Source organism: Lagenorhynchus albirostris, chromosome 18 (assembly GCF_949774975.1).
Source record: "Lagenorhynchus albirostris chromosome 18, mLagAlb1.1, whole genome shotgun sequence".
Taxonomy (NCBI): Eukaryota; Metazoa; Chordata; class Mammalia; order Artiodactyla; family Delphinidae; genus Lagenorhynchus; species Lagenorhynchus albirostris.
The window spans coordinates 7,112,029-7,133,848 of NC_083112.1; the positions used below are offsets into that span (position 1 = coordinate 7,112,029).

The window sequence follows — 21,820 nt, forward strand, 5'->3', positions numbered from 1 at the left end:
AGTCTGCCCTTCTGCTAGCAGCTGCGCCTGCTATTTAAATAGTCTGTCATTGTTTGTGGTCCTGCTTTCTGGAGGCACAGCCAGCCCGAAGCTCTTGCTCACACAGCAAGCCCATCCTTACAGCTGCGTGCCAGGCTGCTCGGTGGCCTCGCTGAGGAGGGGTGAACTGCAGGGACTCTGGAAACGTTTCTTCTGCCTCCTCAGCTTGTGCTTTCCCGCCTCAGCTTGCTATTTAGCGGTCACTGAGGAGTCCTGCTTGCAGTCCACATTGCACACACAGCCAGTTCAGTAAAGCTGTGCTGCGAGAATTATGTCAAAGCTCGTTCACAGGCTGCACTCCAGGTGTTTGCTGCTGCTGACCTTGTCCTGCCACTCAGTATTCTGACGGGCTCATAAACGGTCTGAAGGAAACTGCTCAAGAGGCCAGATGTGGCATTTGTGGCAAGTCCCACGTCTCACAGAAAGTGTGCCTGTGCTTTGCAGGTCTTCAGTTCCGTCTCACTGCAGTTTGATAGTACATTCGAAACAGACTGTCAGCTTCCCAAAGGACACCCTTGACTCTGTTCTGTACTTCTTCCTCCATTAGGGCATCACTGCCCAATGGCATGCTTCAATTTAAGGACTCAGTGACAGCTTCCAGGCTGTCAAAAATAAGTCTCAGGGCTCCTTTTACTGGTCTCTTTTTAAAAAGAGACTTTATTAGTAGTGTTGCACAGCATCGTCAGCCTCTGCCCCAATGGTCAAACACAGGCTGACACCCTGCTAGCTTACAGCATTTCAAATATAGAGAATAACTGGAAATCTGCAGATAAAAGAGTAGCATGTCTACACTGAGCTCAGTTCTCCTCCTGGAATGGGAATGGGAAGAAAGATGCCTTACCCTATCATATGCAAATAAGCCTGACTTCCTCCAAAAGCCAATATTCCCTTTCTAAGCAATATTAAATATCAGTATTATATGTAAATGTTCTTACAGCACTGCTTGTAATAGTAAACACCTGGAAACAACCCAAAGGTCCAGTATCAGAACAGATGCATAAATTATTATACATTCACGTAATGGGATACTATATTCACGTGAACATGAATTACAGCCACATGCAATAATAATAGATCAATCTCAGGACCACAATGTTGAGTGAAAAAGTAAGTTCAAAGAACACATACAGTATGATTCTAAGCAAAACAAGATACTGTGTGGAGATTAAAATGTATGTGCTAAAAGTATAAAGAAAGGCAAAGGAATGATAAACCCCAAATCCAGGACAGTGGCTAACTCTGAAAGAGGAGGGGACGGAACAGGATGCAGAGGAGCTCATAGGGGGCCTTCAAGGTAATGCTAATGTTCTTTATCTTAAACTCCATGGTGGGTACATAGATCCTACTGTATTATAACTCCTTATTCCTTACATAAATTTTATTATTCATATTAGTTACTTGGTAGTTAATAAACTTTAAATATGATGAATATAACAACACCACTAATTAAATTATTTGAGCACCTAAGAAAATGAAATTATAGGGTTGCTACAAAGTTTTTGGCATGTTCTAGAAACACACATGTGCTAGTGATGTGGGCTCAGAGTACACATCCTCAGTTGAACCTACTGTATTACTGCCTGGCAAATCTCCATAAAAGATTGGGCAACAGAAATAGAACTGTCTGTCAGACAGCACCAGCATCCAGGGTTCCAGAAATCAAAGGGGAAGAGACCTCTTCTGAAGATGCCTTCATTCCACACCATATTTAGAAACAGGGTCACAATTTTCTCCAACTGCTATACAGGCACCTTCTTAAGATTCCCATCTATTTAGCTCTTTCTATTTCTTCCAGCTTTCTGTTTCATGATTATTCTAAATTCTTTGGTTATATCTGTTTGTTCATTCTAAATTCTTTGGTTATATCTGTTTGTTCATACATTGTTAGAATTCTAGTATAAGAAAAAGAAATTTGGAACAGGTCCTATATATGCCCAAGAACATAAATCAAATTACTGAAACTTCTGGAAAAGGAAGAAAAATACTCTTACTTTGCTATGACATTAATCTGTATGAATTAAACAGGAAAACATACCTCTCCATAGCTAATGAAAAAAAACACGAGTTCCAAGTAGTTCATACTGATATTTTTACTATAAGGACTTGGGGTCAATATATGAGACTTTGAGTCCAAGAGAAATTACTTGGTAAGAAATCAGGAGGCAAGAAAGCAAAGCTTAAACAGAAATTAGAGGACTTATTATTTGAAATTAACGATTAAGATTTTTTTTTAAAATATTTATTTGGCTGCCTCAGGTCTTAGTTGCGGCACGTGGGATCTTCATTGCTGCATCTTTTTAGTTGCAGCATGCAGGATCTTTAGCTGTGGCATGCGGGATCAAGTTCCCAGACCAGAGATTGAACCCGGGCCCCTTGCATTGGGAGTGCAGTGTCTTAGCTACTGGCCTGCCAGGGAAGTCCAATGATTAAGAATTTTAATGTCCACTCTCATCAAATATATGACTGCTATTTTTTCAAATCAGAAAATATATGTTTATCTAATAAGGACAGGAACTACACTGGCTGTTGACATAAAAACGTTGCAAACACGATTCCTCCCTTCACAGAGAAACAGCATGGTGATCCGGAGTTAGCATTAGATTTAGAATCCTAAACCCTGGGTGCCTTCCTACTCCCAGGTCCACCAATTACTGATTATATGAGCGTATCACTTAACATCTACAAGCCTCATATTCTTCCTCTGTAAATGGGGATGATTAATACTTAACAGAATTTTTTAAATCTATTTTTCATTGAGGTATACCATATATTCAGTAAAATGTACATATGTTAGGTATACAACTCAATAAATTTTGGTACTGTATAACCACCAGTAGAACAAAGAGCATTTCCCAATACCCCAGAAAGTTTTTTTCATGGCCCCTGTTAGTAAATATCAGCTGGTAACGGTAACCATTATTTTGACCTTACTGTCATAGATTAGGCTTGCCTGTTCTAGTTTCATAAAATGGAATCCTATAGTACATACTCTTTCAACATTACCTGTGAAATTCATCCATGTTCCTGTATATAGCCGTTTATCTTTTTCACTGCTGTGGAGTATTCTATTGCATAAATATACAACTTATCAATTCTGTGAATGGACACCTGAGCTGTTTTCTATTTGAGGTTTATTATTAAAGCCTCTATGAATATGGGAATTATCCTCATGGTAAACAGAAGCATTCATTTCTTTGGGATCTGTACCCAGGAGCAGAATAGCTGCATCATAAAGTGTATGTAAGATTAGCTCTAGTAAATATAGCCAACGGTATTCCAGAGTAGTGATGCCATTCTACACTCCCATCACCATGTACGAGAGTGCCAGTTGTCCCATCCTAGTCATTCTGGGGGTGGGGTGGGGTGTAATGGTGTCTCGTTGTTCTACCTTGCCTTTCTTGAATGGCTACAGATGTTAAACACCTTTTCAACAAGATGCTTACTAGCCATGTGAGTATCTTCTTTTGTATAGTATCTGTTCCAGTCTTTAGTCCATTTTCTTTCAACTGGGTTGCCTGACTTTTCCTTATTGATTTATTGATCGTTGTTCTTTATATATTCTGGATACAAGTCCTTTGTCATACATATGCTTTGCAAACATCTTCTACCAGTATATGGCTTTCCTTTTTTTTTTTTTTACTTTCTACCAGTATATGGCTTGTCTTAATGGTGCATCTCTTGATGAAAAGAAGTTCATAATTTTAGAATTCTGACTTACTGATCTTTTACTTTAATGCTTTATTGTCCAGTTTAATAAATCTTTGCTATCCCAAGAAGATGATAATATCCCTTCCATGTTTTCTTCTGGAAGTTTTATTTTATTACCTTTTTACATTTTAGGTGGTGATCTATTTCAAATTAGTTTTTCTATATGATGTGAGGTAAGGGGTTAAGATTTTCCTCACCACATGGACATTCAATTAACCCAGAAGTATTTACTGACAAGACCCACCTTTCCCTACTGAATTGCAGTGGTGCCTCTTCATAAATCACGTGACTCCATAGAACTTAACCTTTAATAAGTTCCAGTTCTAAAAAGAACTTTAGAAATTTTAGTTATTTGCTATCAGAAAATTATAAACAAATATTTTAGTATGATATATTCCAGAGTCAGTTCAAAATATTAATTTTTCAACAAATATCTGAACTTTTGATGAATGCAAGATACTACACTACGTAATAGAAAAGGCTTTTTTGTATACTGGATTAAGTCTTCCCTCACTATCTAACAAGCAAATCAATCACACTCAGAAACACATGGAGTACTATAAGCCATGCTGATACGAGTTGCTTTATATCCTCAAGGGTACTTTTTGTGCAAAAAAATCTCTTCAAAGGTTTACTTTGATTTTTTAAATATTCAATTTATTAAAGTTAAAACTGCAAAAATTCGGTTAGTCCTTAAAGCTTTTAGATTCACTTACAAATCTTTTTTTATGTACAAGAGTAGCAGATTTTAGAAGTCACTTTTAAGAGGTTTTTGAATAAACCTTGATGCCATTTACAAACCTGGCTAATTAAATGCCACTAAAATTTTTAACATACGTTTATAAATGTAATATATTTTATTTCCTTCTTAGTTCTTCAATTGTCTTACTTAACAAAGCATAACTTACATATAAATACTTTCATAAACTTAGTAAGTTAAACTTATAAATGAGGTAAGCCTAATTTCTCCTAAATGTTCCCCAAAAGTACTTAACATAAATTTTCATGTAAAATCACAGATCTAAATTATTCCATAATACACTTAAAATTGGAATTGCATGCTTATCACCCTCATTAGCCATATTGTTTTAAATTACAGGTACATAAAAATAATAAATAAATATGTACATATCCCTTAACAAAAAATACTGCTATTACAATTTTGAGTCTCTTAGACATTTCTACTCTTAATTCTAAATGTCACTGGAGTTGAAAGATGCTTACCCACTACAGAAGACAATTATCCAAGTTAAACAAGGTAATATTTAGCCAAAAATTTCTGCTGGCATGAGATCTGGAGCTGCAGACATACTTCTCACACCAAATATTATACAGTCCCATTTAATATCACGGGGGCTGCCCTCTTAGCATTTTGATGTTACCCACAACTAGCTATTTCAGCAAGAACAGGGGCGAGATTCTTGTCAGAGACTCTGATGGGACATACTGATCCTTATTTAAAGTTGCTAAGCCAGTCATTCTATCACTTCTAAGGTAGGGGAAGGGGACGATAACATTACTAATTATTTCGTCTAATGGTAGGATGCCACTACTCCCAGGCAGGTTGATTATTTAATTTTACCTTGCTCTTCTTTGGATCTAAAGATAGGCCCTTGCCTTTTCCATTTAACTCTAAAGACCTTTGAACTTGAAAAACTTAAAATATTTAATTTATCTTATGTCTAAAGACCTTAAAACTAGATGGACAATGGCACTCTTTCAGAGTATAGGGACTACACAATTTTTACAGATTATATTAAAATACTATCAGTTGAACTTTAAATATCTCATAGTTCTTTGTCTAGTTTATGGTCAAGTTCTGAAAATATTCTACTGATTTTCAAAACACTGGAATACAAAAAAATATGATATAGTCCATGCATTCAAGAAGCTTATAGTTTAGCTAAAAATATATACATATTTTATGTATTATATTGGACATCCCTTTCTATCCACATATAAATCCTGCAATTAAAGCCTCGCTGAAGACGAGTTCCCAACTAAACTATAAATAAAAGTCCTCAGAAACAACAAACTGGAGGATAAGACCCTCAAGAACTTATGATAAATATATAGATAGTTTATCTCTAATGAATTGAATTTTCTATCTTTCAGTTTTCTTTTCTGTAACATTAAAAAAAAAATTCTGGATAAAATGTAACAAATATCCTGTTTATATATAGGTGATCTTACCAGAAAATAAGAGAAATACCTAACAGTCAAAAAATAAATAAAATACAGCTGACGGCATGGCAGTCCTTGAGGGTTTCCAGGGCTCGAGGTTTAATGAGCACAAAGTGAGGCCTGCGACAAGGCCTGAGACCTACAAATGTCAAAGCTGAACTGAGACTGGCGAGTGAAGCCAGGACTCTCAAAGGGCAGACTTTAAACACGCACGTGGAAGAAACAAGTACGTCCGTCCATCTGAGCCTATGTTCTATATGTGTGGAGTAAGGTACAAGTCTCCCCCAGAAACAGGAACCAGGGCCTGCACTCGTGTGACTTGGCATTTAGTTTTATACTCCCTTAAGTGAAGAAATTTACCTAAAAGTGGTCCAGGCAGGTGACATCCTGAAGGCACCTGGCTGAACCCAACACAGACCCTCTGAGGAGTGACATCCCCCTAAACAAGCCACACATTAGAGTGACTCAAACCTTGAAGGGACATTCTCAGCTTTACCACAAACAAGAGCCAGCAGAAATAACCAGAAAGATAAGCCTCCAAATAACTTCTGATAATAGAACTATCAGTTATGAACTATAAAAATGAACGTTTAAAATGGTTAAAAGCGTAAAGAAGAATTTGAAACAAAAGAAACACAAGTCTTAAGGAGTGTTAAATAAAAACAAATCCATATTCAGATAATCTATAGTGAAACTATTTAACACCAAGACAAAAAATAAAATCATAAAAACAATGAGAGAGAAAAGAGAAGTTATCTACAAACGACAATTAGACTGCTCATGCAAACCAGAAGGCACGATCCTCCTATCACTAATGTCGTCTGCAAAGCAGAGAGAGAGTGGGGCTGGATATAAGGAGCTGAAGTGAATATAGAACGAGCAGAGGGACAGCACTAGGGAACAACAAGAGGAGGAGATAAGAGAAGAAGGGGCCACAGTTAGAAAAAAAAAAAAAAAAAGAGGAAGGAAAAAGCATAGTACAGTGTAACAGAAGCCAAAAGAAGAAAGATGGTAAATACTATCAACTGTTACAAAAGTTAAACACCTTAACTCTTGAGAATTTGGCATATTCCATTTTAAATTAGGAAGCTGTCTTCAAGCAGTCCGTCCCATACTGCAATGAATAGAGATCCAGGATTTCTACTTATTAAGGAAAGAGAAGCAGTGAATGGCAACACAGGGAGAGTACACATCACAGCAGTTTGCCAGAGGAAAGAAGAAGGGAGAAAACAGTGGTAAAGTGCAGCAAGGCAAATATTTCTTTCAAGGAAAACAAAACTGATGTGTTATGATTTCATTCTGACTTACCACTATCTTGTTCCCATTCCTTAGTTTATCTCTAATGAATTAAAATTTCTATCTTTCAGTTGTCTTTTCTGTAACATAAAAAAAAAAAAACGATAGAAATACCAAGTTTTTAGGCACTCATTGTAATAAATACCTAGGATTCCAAAATAAGATTTCAAATGAATGACTACTGAGTTCTGCAAAATAAGACAAATGCTTCCTAGAAAACTTACATAAAAGAAATAAAATAGCCAAATGGAATGGATGTCCCCTCTTGGGACACTTTAGGTGAGAATTTAAACCCTGGAAAACACCTGCACCCCGCCCTCACTCTCAGATGATCCTGCTTGCTTTTCTTCCCTCATCGAAATCATCAGGAGAGAACCTCCACAAGCGCTCACCTCCACATCTGCCCACTTCTCTGCGTCCACAGCCTTTATAACTAACTGCCTTCCCTCCAGCTACTCTGAATCAGCTATCCTGCAGCCGCCCCACCTGTACACTGGATCCTGCCTCCTCTTGTCTACTCAGGGACATTGCTCCAGTAGTGCCTCTTTCTCCCAGGCATCGTCAATCTTCCCCTTTCTGCTGCAGCATTCTCATCAGCATACAAAAGTCTCAGAAACAACAACAAATTTTGATTCCACTTCCCCAACTACCACTCAATTTCTATGCTCCCCTTTTCAACAAGACTCGCTGAAAGAACTGCACGCATTCATTGTTTTCAATTCCTCTCTTCCCATTCTCTGAACCCACTCCATTATTCTCCACCATTCCACCAAAACCACTCATCATGGTCACCAGTGAGCTCCATGTTGCTAAATCCAATCCAATTCTCAATCCTTATCTTACTTAACCTACATGCAACATTTGATAAAGTTGCTTAGAATCTTTAAGCTTCAATTTCTTCTAAAAAAAAATAGGGATGATATTAATAGTACCTATTTTAGAGGGTGGTTGTGAAGCCCAAGAAAAAAACCATGTAGAGAGTTCATTAGCATAGTACCTGGTTCCCAGTTAAAAACTCCTCAATAAATGTCAATGACTATGGTTAATCAGCACTGCTACCTAATTCTTCCCATAGTCTAAATATAGAGTCCATCCCACACTCCAGAAACAGAATTCTGGAAGAGAATATGACTCCAGAATGTTTAGAAATGAGTATAATCTCAACCTGCCAATCATACTCAGCAATAACCTACTCTACCATATGAAGAATGACCTTAAAATTTCTTTCTTAAAATTCCATACTTGCTGATGATTCCTAAGTAACCACTACTAATCCCAATCTCTCTTAAACTCTGGTTCTCATTTCCAATTCCTATTCAACAGCTTCATCTAGATATTTAATTACCTGCTCCAATTCTCTCATTCTCTTATATCATTAATCACCAAATCCAGTCCATTCTACCTCAGTAATGGCTCTCACACCCAGTTTACAAGACTGTAAGCTCAGGAAGGCAGGGACTGTATCTGTTTCTGCATCCCCCCACCGTATCCCCACCATAGTACTGGCGCCCAGCATAGTACTTGGCATACAATAAGCGCCAGCATCCTAGGTTAAGCTTCCCACAATGTCTGCATTATTTTTCTGATGGTTTCTGGAGGCCAAGGTCTGTGCTGGGTTTTTTTTTTATTACCTTTATACTTTCCACAGGGCCAAAAATAAAGTTGAGTATATGATGAATGCTCATAAAATATACGTTGGATAGAGCAATAGTAGTGTTTTTCTTCCTAAGACTTTAAAACAATTTTACAAAACAATCTCATCATGATGTACATTTTACAGAGGTGAAAAGTGAGGCACAGAGAAGTGAAATTAACTTGGAGGACCACTCAGTTAGTGGTGGAACTGATACAAAAGCTTGCTCTCCTACCTCCCAATCCCAGGAAAATTTCCCAGAGCCTAGGTGAGATACCAGTAAGGATGAGACGGCAGTTTACTGTCTATCGGTACTTGACCTTGGCTTTAACTGATCTTTTCCCAGTGCAAACTGGTATTTAATATGCGAGCAGTTACTTAATCTATTAGGGTACCCAAAGAAAACATAAAGCAACAATTTTAATACCAAGTCAACAAGAATTTCTTCTTTGCTGAAATGCTACAGAATAGCACAAATTTGATAAAAAATCAATCATCCTATCTATCTGTATACAGAAACACTCTATGCCATTTCCCTTGGTTCCAGATGCAATAACGTTAGAGAGCCTATCAGAGTTCTCTTTTTCAACCTGTATGGGATAAGCCAAATGATTATTTTCAGGCTTGTGTGTCCTGTTGCTACGGCCATATCTCCCAAAAGATGTAACTTTAAAAGACCTAACACATTTATTTTTTAAGTTGAATAAAGAATACTTCATTGAATATAATCTATGTCAAATACTGTTCCAATACAGAAAATCTTAGCTTCATGGCCTCAGGTCTCACCAGCAGAGATCATTTTTAAATGGTCTCATTAAAGAGAATGTGCTTAATAAATTTACATGGAAAATATTATAAAATAATTTAATTAATACAAGATACCTTTTAACTTAGGACACTAAGAATGACCTGGAGGCCTCATCTCTTTGGAGTTTAATTCTCATATTGCCAGAACCTCCCATTATAATCCTACTTTTGTAGCTCAATTTCCTCATACTTAAGGCAATAAATCTAATTCACTTTAAAAGGTTGTTCTGATTTATCCAAGAAGCTGCTGTAAACAGGATCATGATTAAACCCAGAGGACACATGACATATAAGGTATAACTTCGAACAATGTGGAAAACCACCACGGAAAACCACCAGTGGTAATGGACATTACCTCACCGTACCGTAACAGGGAGAGAGGAGAAGTTTTGTGTTGAAGTCCATGAGGTGAAAAGGCAGACCCACAAGCAGGGCTACCAAACTAGTGGCTAACAATAAACCCAACAGATGCGTCCCGGAAACATTTTGTACAAAACAAGGTAAATTATACTTTCCGACTGGCCTACACTACAATTTCTGTGTGGTATTCTCAAAGAGAAATTTTTTTAATTACATTATTTATTTCATCAAGCATTTTCAGCTTCTTTATTCTCCTACCACCTCTAGTAAGAATTTAATCAAGTGGTTAACAGAACTATATATTATATATTAGGATATATAGATAAATATCAAAATAGACCCATAGATACCACCAAGTATGTGTAGCAAAGTAACATGGCAGAGTGGATATAAATAAGACTCCTGAAGTTGAGGAGATCTGGGTTCAAATCCTGGCTCTGCCATTTTCTTGTTCAGATGACTTTGGGAAAATAACAAACTTTGTAAGCTTCAATTTCCTCAGCTTCATACGATTCATATGAATGAATCGTAGGATTCAAAATGACAGCTTCATATGATTTATTCATAACAATAGATCAGCAATAGTAATATGGGTACACAATACAAGTAGCTGCTTCAGAGGATCACTGTAGGTTTAAATATGATAGTGCTTGTAAAACATAAATTGACCGATAACTAGTTATCATGCTCTTCCTAAAAATGACTGCCCACGGGCTTCCCTGGTGGCGCAGTGGTTGAGAGTCCTCCTGCCGATGCAGGGGACACGGGTTCGTGACACGGTCCGGGAGGATCCCACATGCCGCAGAGCGGCTGGACCCGTGAGCTATGGCTGCTGAGCCTGCGCGTCCGGAGCCTGTGCTCCGCAATGGGAGAGGCCACAACAGTAAGAGGCCCGTGTACTGGTTAAAAAAAAAAAAAAAAAAAAAAAGACTGCCCACTTCATGAGACTTGGACATTTAAAAAACCATATTCTCTCTGTCAGTTATTCAAAATGTTTCAGAAAACTAAGGATTTATATAGAATGTACAGGAAGGAAAAAAAATTCCTTAAGGAATTTTACAAATGAGGCTATGTCATTTTTAAAATTCTGTTAGTCTCTTACTATTTATCTGAAAGAACGCTGTAGTCTTTTATTTCAGAGTTGATGATTCACTTTACTTATTACATGCCAGTTACTGTCCTAAACATTAAATTTTCTTAATTAATTCCATGAGGTAGACATCCCCATTTTACAGACAGTGAAGCTAATGTTTAGAGGTTAAATAACTTGCACAAGGTCATAAAGCAAAGAGGTGTCAGAAGTAGAATTCAAACTCAGATCTCGTGGGCTCCAGTCAATTGTCTTCCCATTACACCAAGAATACCTAAGGACTATATCCACTTTTCACTATCTCTAGGTGGAAATTTTATTACTTTTGTTTTAAACAATCTGTAGAAGAAACAAAATTTTAAAAGGAAAAAATTATACAATTTTAACCTCCCATAACTTTTAACCCTAAACTTACAATCTTAATATTTGCTTATTCTATCAGCTCATGCACACATTCTGTGCTACAAACCTGTGTAAAGTTGACTTCATTAACATCTGCCTTACGTAGGTATCACTATGATATTATTACTTGGTGAAGGATCTGTGGATTTGCTTATGTAAAGATTTTATTCTTAAAGTTTAAAACTGCTAATCCCATGATACTACTCAAGGTATTAAACAGAATTCCTTCACTAGTAGAACCCTGTGGAGTTGCTGGGTGATTTTCCATTGTTGTGGAAATGGGAATCTTTTTTCCCCAAGCAATATACAGTCTTAGATTTGCTTTTATTAAGGATTTCTGATCCACAGAGAAAAAAAAAATACACACAATGGTTACACACAAGGGAAACTTTTTTAAAATTTAGTATGGAGGAAGGAGGTTTGGAGAAACATATTCTGGTCCATTCATCTTCCACTTTCATTGAGAATAACGATTAAAACAAGTATAAAAATAAGTCAGATCTGTGCTATGGGTAGTTACAGGAGGCCAAAGAAAAAGAAATAATTGCGCTGGTGTTTCTCTAATGAGAAGAAGTTTTCAGGAAAGTGTTCATCAATGGGAAAATGCCAGCCACACTTTCTATTCAGTCTGAGCCACAGATATTAGATATTAGAGTTATTATCTGTGGCCACTGCCTTCTGAAATACATCATGGTGCTCTAGCAATTACGAACAGGTACTTCCTATACTGAAAATTATTCCCAGGACCAGATGGCTTCACTGGCGAATTCTACCAAACATTTAAAAAAGAATTAATGCCAATCCTTCTTAAACTCTTCCAAAAAACTGAGGAAGAGGGAACACTTCCAAACTCATTTTATGAAGCCAGCATTACTCTGATACCAAAGCCAAATAAGGACACGATGAGAAAAGAAAACTATAGACCAATATCCTCAATGAATATGGAGGCAAAAATTCTCAACAGCATATTAGCAAACCAAATTCAATATTAGCAAACCAAATTCAAATACAACATGACCAAGTGGGATTTATCCTTGGGATAAACATATACAAATCAATAAATATGATACACCACATCAACAGAATAAAAGATAAAAACCATACTATCATCTTGATAGATGAAGAAAAGCATTTGACAAAATACAACACCCTTTCATGATAAAAACCCTCAACAAATTGAAGGAACATACCTCAGCACAATAAAGGCCATATACGACAACAGCTAACATTATACGCAACAGTGAAAAATTGAACGTTTCTCTTCTTGAACAGCAACAAGATAAGAAAGCCCACACTCTCATCACTCTTATTCAGCATAATACTGGAAGTCCTAGCTAGAGTAATTAGGCAAAACAAAGAAATAAAAGGCATCCAAATTGGAAAGGAATAAGCAAAATTGTCTTTATTTGCAAATGGTATGATCTTAAATATAGAAAAGCCTAAAGACTCAACCAAAAAAACCATTTGAAACTAATCAATGAATTCACTAAAGTTGCAGGATGTAAGATCAACATACAAAAATCAGCTGTGTAGGGGCTTCCCTGGTGGCACAGTGGTTGAGAGTCCGCCTGCTGATGCAGGGGACACGGGTTCGTGCCCCGGTCCGGGAGGATCCCACATGCCGCGGAGTGGCTGGGCCCGTGAGCCATGGCCGCTGGGCCTGCGCGTCCGGAGCCTGTGCTCCGCAATGGGAGAGGCCACAGCAGTGAGAGGCCCGTGTACCGCAAAAAAAAAAAAAAAAAAAAAAAAAAAAAAAAAAAAAAATCAGCTGTGCCTCTATACATTAACAACAAAACATCTGAAAAAGAAACAAAATTATCCCATTCACATTGGCATCAAAAACAATAAAGTACTTAGGAATAAATTTAACCATGTGAAAGATCTGTACAATGAAAACTGCCAGACTTTAATGAAAGAAACTGAAGGAAACACAAACAAATGGAAAGATATCCTACATTTATGGATCAGAAGATTAATATTGTTAAAATATCCATACTACGCAAAGCCATCTACAGATTCAACACAATCCATGTCAAACTTCCAACGGCGTTTTTCACAGCACTAGAAAGAAGAATCCTAAAACTTGTATGGAGACGCAAAAGACCAAAAATAGCCAAAGCAATCATGAGAAAGAAGAACAAAGCCAGAGGCATCACACTTCCTGATTTCAAACTATACTATTGATACAAAACTATAGTAATTAAAACAGTATAAAAACAGACACACAGACCAGTGGAACAGAATAGAGAGCTCAGAAATAAACCCCTGTCACATAATAGTGACAAGGGAGCCAAGAACACTCAATGGGGGAGAGGATAATCTCTTCAACAAATCCTGTTGAGAAAACTGGATAACCACAGCAGAAAAAATGAACTTGAACCCTTATCTTACACCACTCACAAAAATGAACTCGAAATGGATTTAAAAGACTTAAAACATAAGGCCCAATACTGCAAAACCCTAGAAGAAAACACAGGAAGGAAGCTCCTTGATATTGGTCTTGGTAATGATCTTTTTAGATGACACCAAAAGCACAAGCAACAAAAGCAAAAATCAACAAATGGGACTACATCAAACTAAGAAGCTCCTGTATGACAAAAGAAGCAATAAAATAAATAAATAAAGAGGCAACCTACCAAATGGGAGAAAATATTTGCAAACCATAAATCAGATATGGGGTTAATATCCAAAATGTTAAGTAAATATATATAAAGAACTCATACAAGTCAATAACAACAACAACAACCCAATTAGAAAATGGGGAGAGGAATTAAACAGACAGTTTTCCAGAGAAGACATCCAAATGACCAAGATGTACATGAAACTATGCTAAACATTACTAATCATCAGGGAAACGCAAATCAAAACAACGAGACATTACCTCGCATCTGTTGGAATGACTATTATCAAGAAGACAAGGGATAAGGGTTGGCAAGGATGTGGAAAGAAGGGAATCCTTGTGCGCTGTTGGTGGGAATGAAAATTGGTTCAGCCACTATGGAAAAGAGTATTAAGGTTCCTCAAAAAATTAAAAATAGAACTACCAGACGATCCAACAATTCCACTCCCGGGTATATAACCGAAAGAAATAAAAACAGGATACTGAAGAGATATATGCATTCCCACATTGACTGCAGCTTTATTTACAATAACCAAGATATGAAAACAATGTAAGTGACCACTAACAGATGAACGGATAAAGATGATGTGGTACACATATACTACAATGGAATATTATTCAGCCATGACAAAGAAGGAAACCCTGCCATTTGCAACAACATGGATAAACCCTGAAGGCATTATGCTAAGTGAGTTAAGTCATACAAAGAAGGACTAATGCATGTTACTTATATGTGGAATCTGAAAAAGCCAAACTTGTAAAAACAGCGAGTTGAAGGGTAGTTACCAGGGGCTGGGAGATGGGGGTGGGGGCAGGGAGTTGGGAAGATGGTGTTTAACGGTACAAACTTGCAACCAGTAGTTAAATAAGTCCTAGAAATCTAATGCACAGCACAGCGATTAAACACTACAATACTGCATCACATACTTCAGAGTTGCTAAGACACTATATCTTAATTCCCACCAGAAAAAGAAATGATAACTATGTAACGTGATAGAGGTGTTAGCTAAGGCTACTGTGATAATCCTATCACAATATATAAATATATCAAATCAACAGACTGTATACCTTAAACTTACACAATGCTATGTCAATTATATCTAAATAAAACTAGTGTCAGCTTTTAGCTTTAAACAAGAAATGTATTTCTAAATTAATGACTTTCAGGAAAAACAAGGTATTTATTATACATACATAAAATTTTCAAGTCTGATCCATCAAAATGCCATTATATTTACTTTGGAACTTCCTATGACTCTTGAAACAGTGCTTTTTGAGGGGTAACAGTCACCTTAATCCAAAACACCTGAGGGTGGCTACGTCTGAGGAAAGCACTATATTACTGTAGACCTTAGAAAAGAATCATCATCTAGTGTTTTTATAATGGGAATCATAAAATTATCTCTAACTCAGTGGAAAAAAATCCTGAAGGAATAAATTAACTACATTTCACAGTTCTTTAAATGCTTTTAGGAAATTTTAAGAGATCAATGAGCTAAATACATGATCACAGCTACTAACCAAAGGGATATTTATTTTCTATGATGCAACACTCTGGCCACAATATACAACTTCACAAAAAAGGGGACTGAAAGCCAGAAAGACCTAAGCTCAGCTCCTGGTCTAGCCTAACTTACAGGTCAAGGTCTCCCAAACCTCAGTTTCTTTACTTGTGGAATTAATGAAGTTACTCATTCAATGTTGGCTGAATGCCTACTATGTGCCAAACACTGTGTGAGCAGTGGAAGTTTGCTATTTGTTATTTGTTTTGAGTAAATAAAACCATGGTCCTTGCCCTTGCAAAACTCCTCATCTTGTCAAGAGACAAAGAAACACAACATAACTAGGATGAACACTGTTATGCGAGGGAAACCAGAAAAGGCTGCAGAGAAGACAAGCAGTTTAGCTGAGACTGGAAGAATGAATATGAGTTGCTTAGATGGGGACTGTGGTTATTCCTTGAGGAAGAACAGACTATGCAAAGACAGGAAGACAGCAAAGAAGAAGAAGAGAGACGTTTAATGCAGATGATGCACAGAGCATCAAGGAGATAAACTTCAAGCCTTATTGACACACTAGGGAATTTGCCCTTTACGGCAAATTTAGGGAAAGGTTAGGGAACCTTTAGGGAAAGGTTAGGTTCCTTCAACGCTAAGATTCAGGAAACTGGCTGTATGCCCAACCAGATGAACCCAATTTGTCCACCATTTCATCTAAAGTTGTTAGTCTTTTAAAGCAAAAAAGCTCTGATGCTGACATTATGAAATCTAAAAGAACCTGCTTAACTGATAAATTTATCAGTTAAACTAAAATTTAGGACTAGCAGTAGATTGCTATTGTTTTGATTACAGTAGTAAAACATTCCAAAAGCAAGACAGATGACAAACGATATACTTCTGTTCTTTATCAAACACAAACCCTGTAAACACACGTGTGAAAATTATAAATAGGTATTAAATTTACATGCCCCCCCAAACAGTTTTTCATACTTTGTTCAAATAAAGCCTTACTCTCTTCACTCTGAGTATCAATTAACTACAGAAGTACCTAAAGAGAATGTAAGGTCCCAGTTACCTGTGTTCCGCGGGCACAGGGGGCGGCCAAACAGCAGGATCTCTAAATGGTTCATCTTGACAGGACGCAGGGAAATCTGGGGGCTTGTCGATTTTAAAACTTTCCAAAGTGCTGACAATACTTTTAACTTGTTCATATTCTTCCAATAATTCCTGCCGAACCTTAAAAAAATAGCCTTTATGCTACAAAATATTTATATAAATTGCAAATAACAAATTGCTATAGAATTCTAGTTTTCTTAATGTTGTTCAAAGTATGCAAAATGGGTAATTAAAACATAGTTTAAAAAAACAACTATTTAAAGTTACATAGGAGGCCAGGAATTGGTTTGAAGACATAAGTGTAATATATATCTTTTCTTAGTGCAAGTCGTTATATATCTTTCATGAAGAAATTCTTTCTACCAAAGAATGTGATGACCATTAAGACAATTTAAAACAAGCAACTAAGTTAGTAAGAAGTTAACCATTCCCAGAAATCTATAATGTTATGCTAAATACTTTTAATATATTTGTAAATAGCTTCCTCAAAAATTGTCAGCCAAAATGCTGACAAGACATCAGCATTTCCTATCCCCAATATCACAAAATACGAAATGACTGTCGTGAGCATCTGAAAGCCTGAAGTGGTGTAATATTGATACTAAGAATTACCCATTTCCAATTTAAATTCTGCCTAACCAAGGTCTGAATTCTTTTCGCCTTGTTTAAAATCTTTCAAGTCCTGGCTAAAGTTTATTTTGAGCTCAAAGGCAAGATTTTTCCCATATTTAAAAACCTTCACTGAGCACCAACTATGTGGAAATTCTCATGTTTTCAAACTTTGAGCCCAAACTTATTTTCAAAGACAAGCAGGTAATAGATTGAAAATTACATTTATAAATTAATTTTAACAATTTTAATTTTCTTAACCAGAAAGCACACTTTCCTATAAAGCAGAGCATAAGAAACTTTCCCTTAACTTTATCTCAAATAATATATAGAAAGGAACATATAAGGGAGTCACAGAACCAAAGAAAAATCTAAATTCAACTAATATATGCAATTATAGGCTACACTTAGAGAAATGAAATTTCAGAACCTAGTAGAAAGAAACATAGTAGAAGTACCAGAACGGAAATGGTCACTATTTAACACAATTAAGAACAGGTCAAAAGTATTTCCATGCTAGATTAATAAACAACTCTTGCCTGGGGCTAGGATGCAGGATAGAACACAACTAAAAATTTCAACTTGAGTTAAAGCGAGTGTATTGTTCTCACTCAACATAATTTGGTTAACACTTAAGTTGGAAAATAAGCCAAATTTACCCTGAAAACTCAGTAAACCATCAATTTCTGACCAGTGGAAAACTTAAAAGAAACACTTGAAAGGCATTAGCACATAAATGAAACTTCAAAGAAATGCCTGACTTTGTACTTTTAATTTTAAAAGGATTTTAAGTTTTAAGAGTAAGTGGGGAAATTCTAATTCAAGTTTTTATTAACTGTAATATTATATAACCAAGTTGTATAGTCAAGAGACACAGCAAATATATTAGTGTTTTTTATTAGATTACTGACTCCTTTGTATTTATAAGCAGTCTTTCAAAAGAAGAGGAAATCTTCTTAAAGGAAAAGTTTTATGAAATGAGTCAAAATTACATGTAAAATGAAAGGGGAAAGGGCAAGTAGAAATACCTTATTTCAAAAATTTGTAATCACACACAATTAGTCAACTGATCAGGGAAAAGAATTAAAAGTAGATTCAATTTGAATTAAATATCTTCAAAATATGTCTCATAAAATATATTATCAAAAGTATATAAAATATTAACTGGGAAAGACAGAAAACTATTCAGAGTACATTTTAAATATATTTCAGTATTCAGACAAATAAGAGCTATTTACAAAAATCTCAAACTAATTTTCTAACTCTTATCTTTCAAGTATAACAGGCCGCTGCCCTCATTCACTGAATACTTGAACGTGACCTTACCTGCTGCCATTTGCCTTTGACAGCTGGGTCTCTGACTGACTGGCAATGTCTCTGAATCTGCTGTATCACCCCCTGGTAATATACCATTGATGAGTCATAATTTCCAAGAAGTGCATATTCTCTTCCTTTCTTTGCATTGTCACAAATCTCAGCCAAATTCATCTTTCAGAGACCTAAACATAAAATACGACTTTTTATTAAGTTTTCAGTACCGACTTTAAAGCATTTCTTATTATGATTTAAAAGATCTGCTTAAAACTACTTTGAAAGTCAAAATGGTTCTCTCACTCTTTGAGGTTATCTGAATGCATCTTATAATACTGAACAAAATTCCCAATTTTGGAAATACAAAGGAGATCACAAAAGAACACACAAAGAGATAATAAGGAGACAAATTACACAGCTCTGAACGATCGATTTATGTTACAGGTAAATAAATTAGACACTAGTTCTCCTTGCTCATTTATAATTACTACACGCTGCAATAATAGTAAAGATGAACTTGCTTTATTTTAGTCCACCTATTCTTGACAATGTAAAAATAAATATATGAATATCTCACATCTTTCAATGACATCAACAATTAAAACTGCAGAAACTATTTCTCACTAAAACTATTTGGCCCCAAGAACAAAAAGTTAAGGAACTTTTTGACTTAAGGAACACATTTTAAAAGAACAGCCTATAGTTGTCCATGCATCGTTTGTATACATTTAATTGTTCCATACAATTTAAATCTAAGCGAAAACCTGTGAATTAAACTACCTGAGCTCTTTTTGCTCCTCATGTTGTAATCTTCTATGACCTTGTCATTTGTAGCTTTTTGTCTGTGCAAATAACTATCATTAATCTTTCCCCTTCTATAAGATGCTAGGAAAAAATATCATCTGAACCTCTGGTTTCCACCAAAGCCCTCCAGCCCAGTAATTCTGGCTTTTCTTCCAGGCTTCTCTAAAGTCTCCCAAGATCATCCAAGGCTTCTAAGCAAAGCTGCTTTCCACCGAAAACTACAAAGAGTAGGAAGTCCAGAGATACAGGAGAATGACATCTTGGGAATGAGTCCAAATTGACCTACTCTTATTTCCCGGAACAGTAAACCAATGAATACACTTGGTAGAGAAAAATCAAAATATTTCTCCATGCCCTCCTGAGGGAATTAAATTTTGATGTGGGTAGCTTGGCCCTCCCTCTCTACTTCTTATCTATTCTTAAGGGGCTCAAAAACTCTTCCTCAAAATTAACTGTCTCTAGTTCTAGTCATTTCAGCTGACTCCAGTACATTTCTGAGAATAAAATTGTTTCCTTAATGCCCCTTCTCCAGGCATAGGTTCCTTGAAGGCAGCATCTATGTTACTTGAGAATCACACTGCAGCAAATAGTACACTACTGTTACACAGTAAGAAATGTCAACATTCAGTAGATCTACCCACAGAAAATAGGACAACCACGGAAAGCCTCCTCTTCAAATTAGAACAATTCTTCAAATTAGCCACTGTGAGACAAAAGCATTAATTCTGCTAATATGTACAGGTACACAAACATGCAGACTGAAAATACCTCGACAGAAAGCAGGGGTCAGCAAACTTTTTCTGTAAAGGGCCAGAGAGTAAATATTTTTAGCTTTGAGGGGCAATGGGCAAAATCGAGGATATTATGTAAGTACTTATATAATGAGACAAAAATGTCCACAATTTTTATCGACAAAATTCAAAATATTATAGTAGTAATAGTTGAGTACCACTTTTTGCAAAACAGGTCTACTAATAAGAATGGAACTCTTTTGTGGGGGGATATTTCATGTAGTTCAGATTCAAAGTTACTGTTCCCTATCATCAAAAGCAATTGCAAATGTTCATATGTTAATGCTGCTCTTTAATAATACTTATGCATTTCATGTTTAAAAGTGTCTTTTTACCCAGATAGGTACTGTCACATAATGATATCAAATCACAAGCATATGATTTCATCCAGCATATTCACTGTTTGGAAAGCATTTAAAGATTTTATTCTTCTCTTGATAATGTCTTTTAGCATGTCATTACATTGCATGTTAATCACTTCCAATTGAAGGGTAAGTGGAAGTATCTCAATTACACAGTTAAATGGATTTCATAATATGGAAATTTCCTTTGCACTTGCATCAAAGTAGTTTGAGCTCAAAAAAATATACTGAAAATCTGGGTGGGAATGGAGATCTCACTTCTTTGCTTTAACTTTTGACAGCAAGGAAAGCTATATAAAATAGCTTGGTATTACGTGTGATTCAAACATTAGTTGGCATTGAAATAACTTTTAGTTTTGCATATAAGTACTGTTTGGTCCTGTAATTTTCAGTTGATTCATAAAGAAACATTATTAAGTCTGCAGCCAAACTGATTTCCAAAGCCATTCAGTGGTCAGTAATAGTGGGTGAGAGCAGTTCCTCTCATTCAGAAAAATTTCAAATCAGCCCTTAGCTCAAACGATTACAATAGAACTTTACCACTACAAGCCTCCAAACTGCTGTGTGGCAGGGGCAAGTCTATTTCTGACAAAGATTCATGGAACTGACAATGGCTAAGTCCTCAAGAGCAACACTCGAGTCTTAAGACACTAATGCTTCCTTACTACATGATAGATTCAAATATTCTCTGCAAAACACCTGCTGATAAAAAAAAACAGTGAAGGGCTTCCCTGGTGGCACAGTGGTTAAGAATCCGCCTGCCAATGCAGGGGACATGGGTTCAAGCCCTGGTCCGGGAAGATCCCACATGGCACAGAGCAACTAAGCCTGTGCACCACAACTACTGAGCCTGTGCACTAGGCCCCACGAGCCACAACTACTGAGCCAGCGTGCTGCAACTACTGAAGCCTATGCACCTACAGCCCCTGCTCTGCAACAAAAGAAGCCACCGCAATGAGAAGCCCATGCGCTGCAATGAAGAGGAGCCCCTGCTCACAGCAACTAGAGAAAGCCCGTGTGCAGCAACGAAGACCCAACACAGCCAAAAATAAATAAAATAAAATTTTAAAAAACAGTGAAGAGCCAACAACTTTAACCATGCTACATTTTCACAGCTTTGTAAATTTGTTCACCTAAGCCTTTTTCTGTTCTACACATATTTTTTGCCACCCCGAGTTTCAACACATCT

The 21,820-nt window shown here is 36.5% G+C and overlaps 1 protein-coding gene across 2 annotated transcripts in view; it reads right to left on the reverse strand.

The window, feature by feature from the left end:
* Positions 1–21,820, reverse strand: part of KATNAL1 (katanin catalytic subunit A1 like 1) — a 76,176-nt gene that overhangs the window by 47,138 nt on the left and 7,218 nt on the right. Inside the window, exons 2-3 of one of the 2 annotated variants that reach the window (XR_009536777.1) lie at positions 18,690–18,862; positions 16,714–16,874 (exon numbers count right to left, since the gene is read on the reverse strand). Coding sequence is in view for 1 of the 2 variants with exons in the window: in XM_060129176.1 (XP_059985159.1) it covers positions 16,714–16,895; positions 18,690–18,851 (344 nt within the window). In the remaining variant the exon portion in view is untranslated. Of the gene's footprint in view, positions 1–16,713; positions 16,896–18,689; positions 18,863–21,820 lie in introns of both variants that reach the window. The other variant, XM_060129176.1, reaches the window with a different exon arrangement.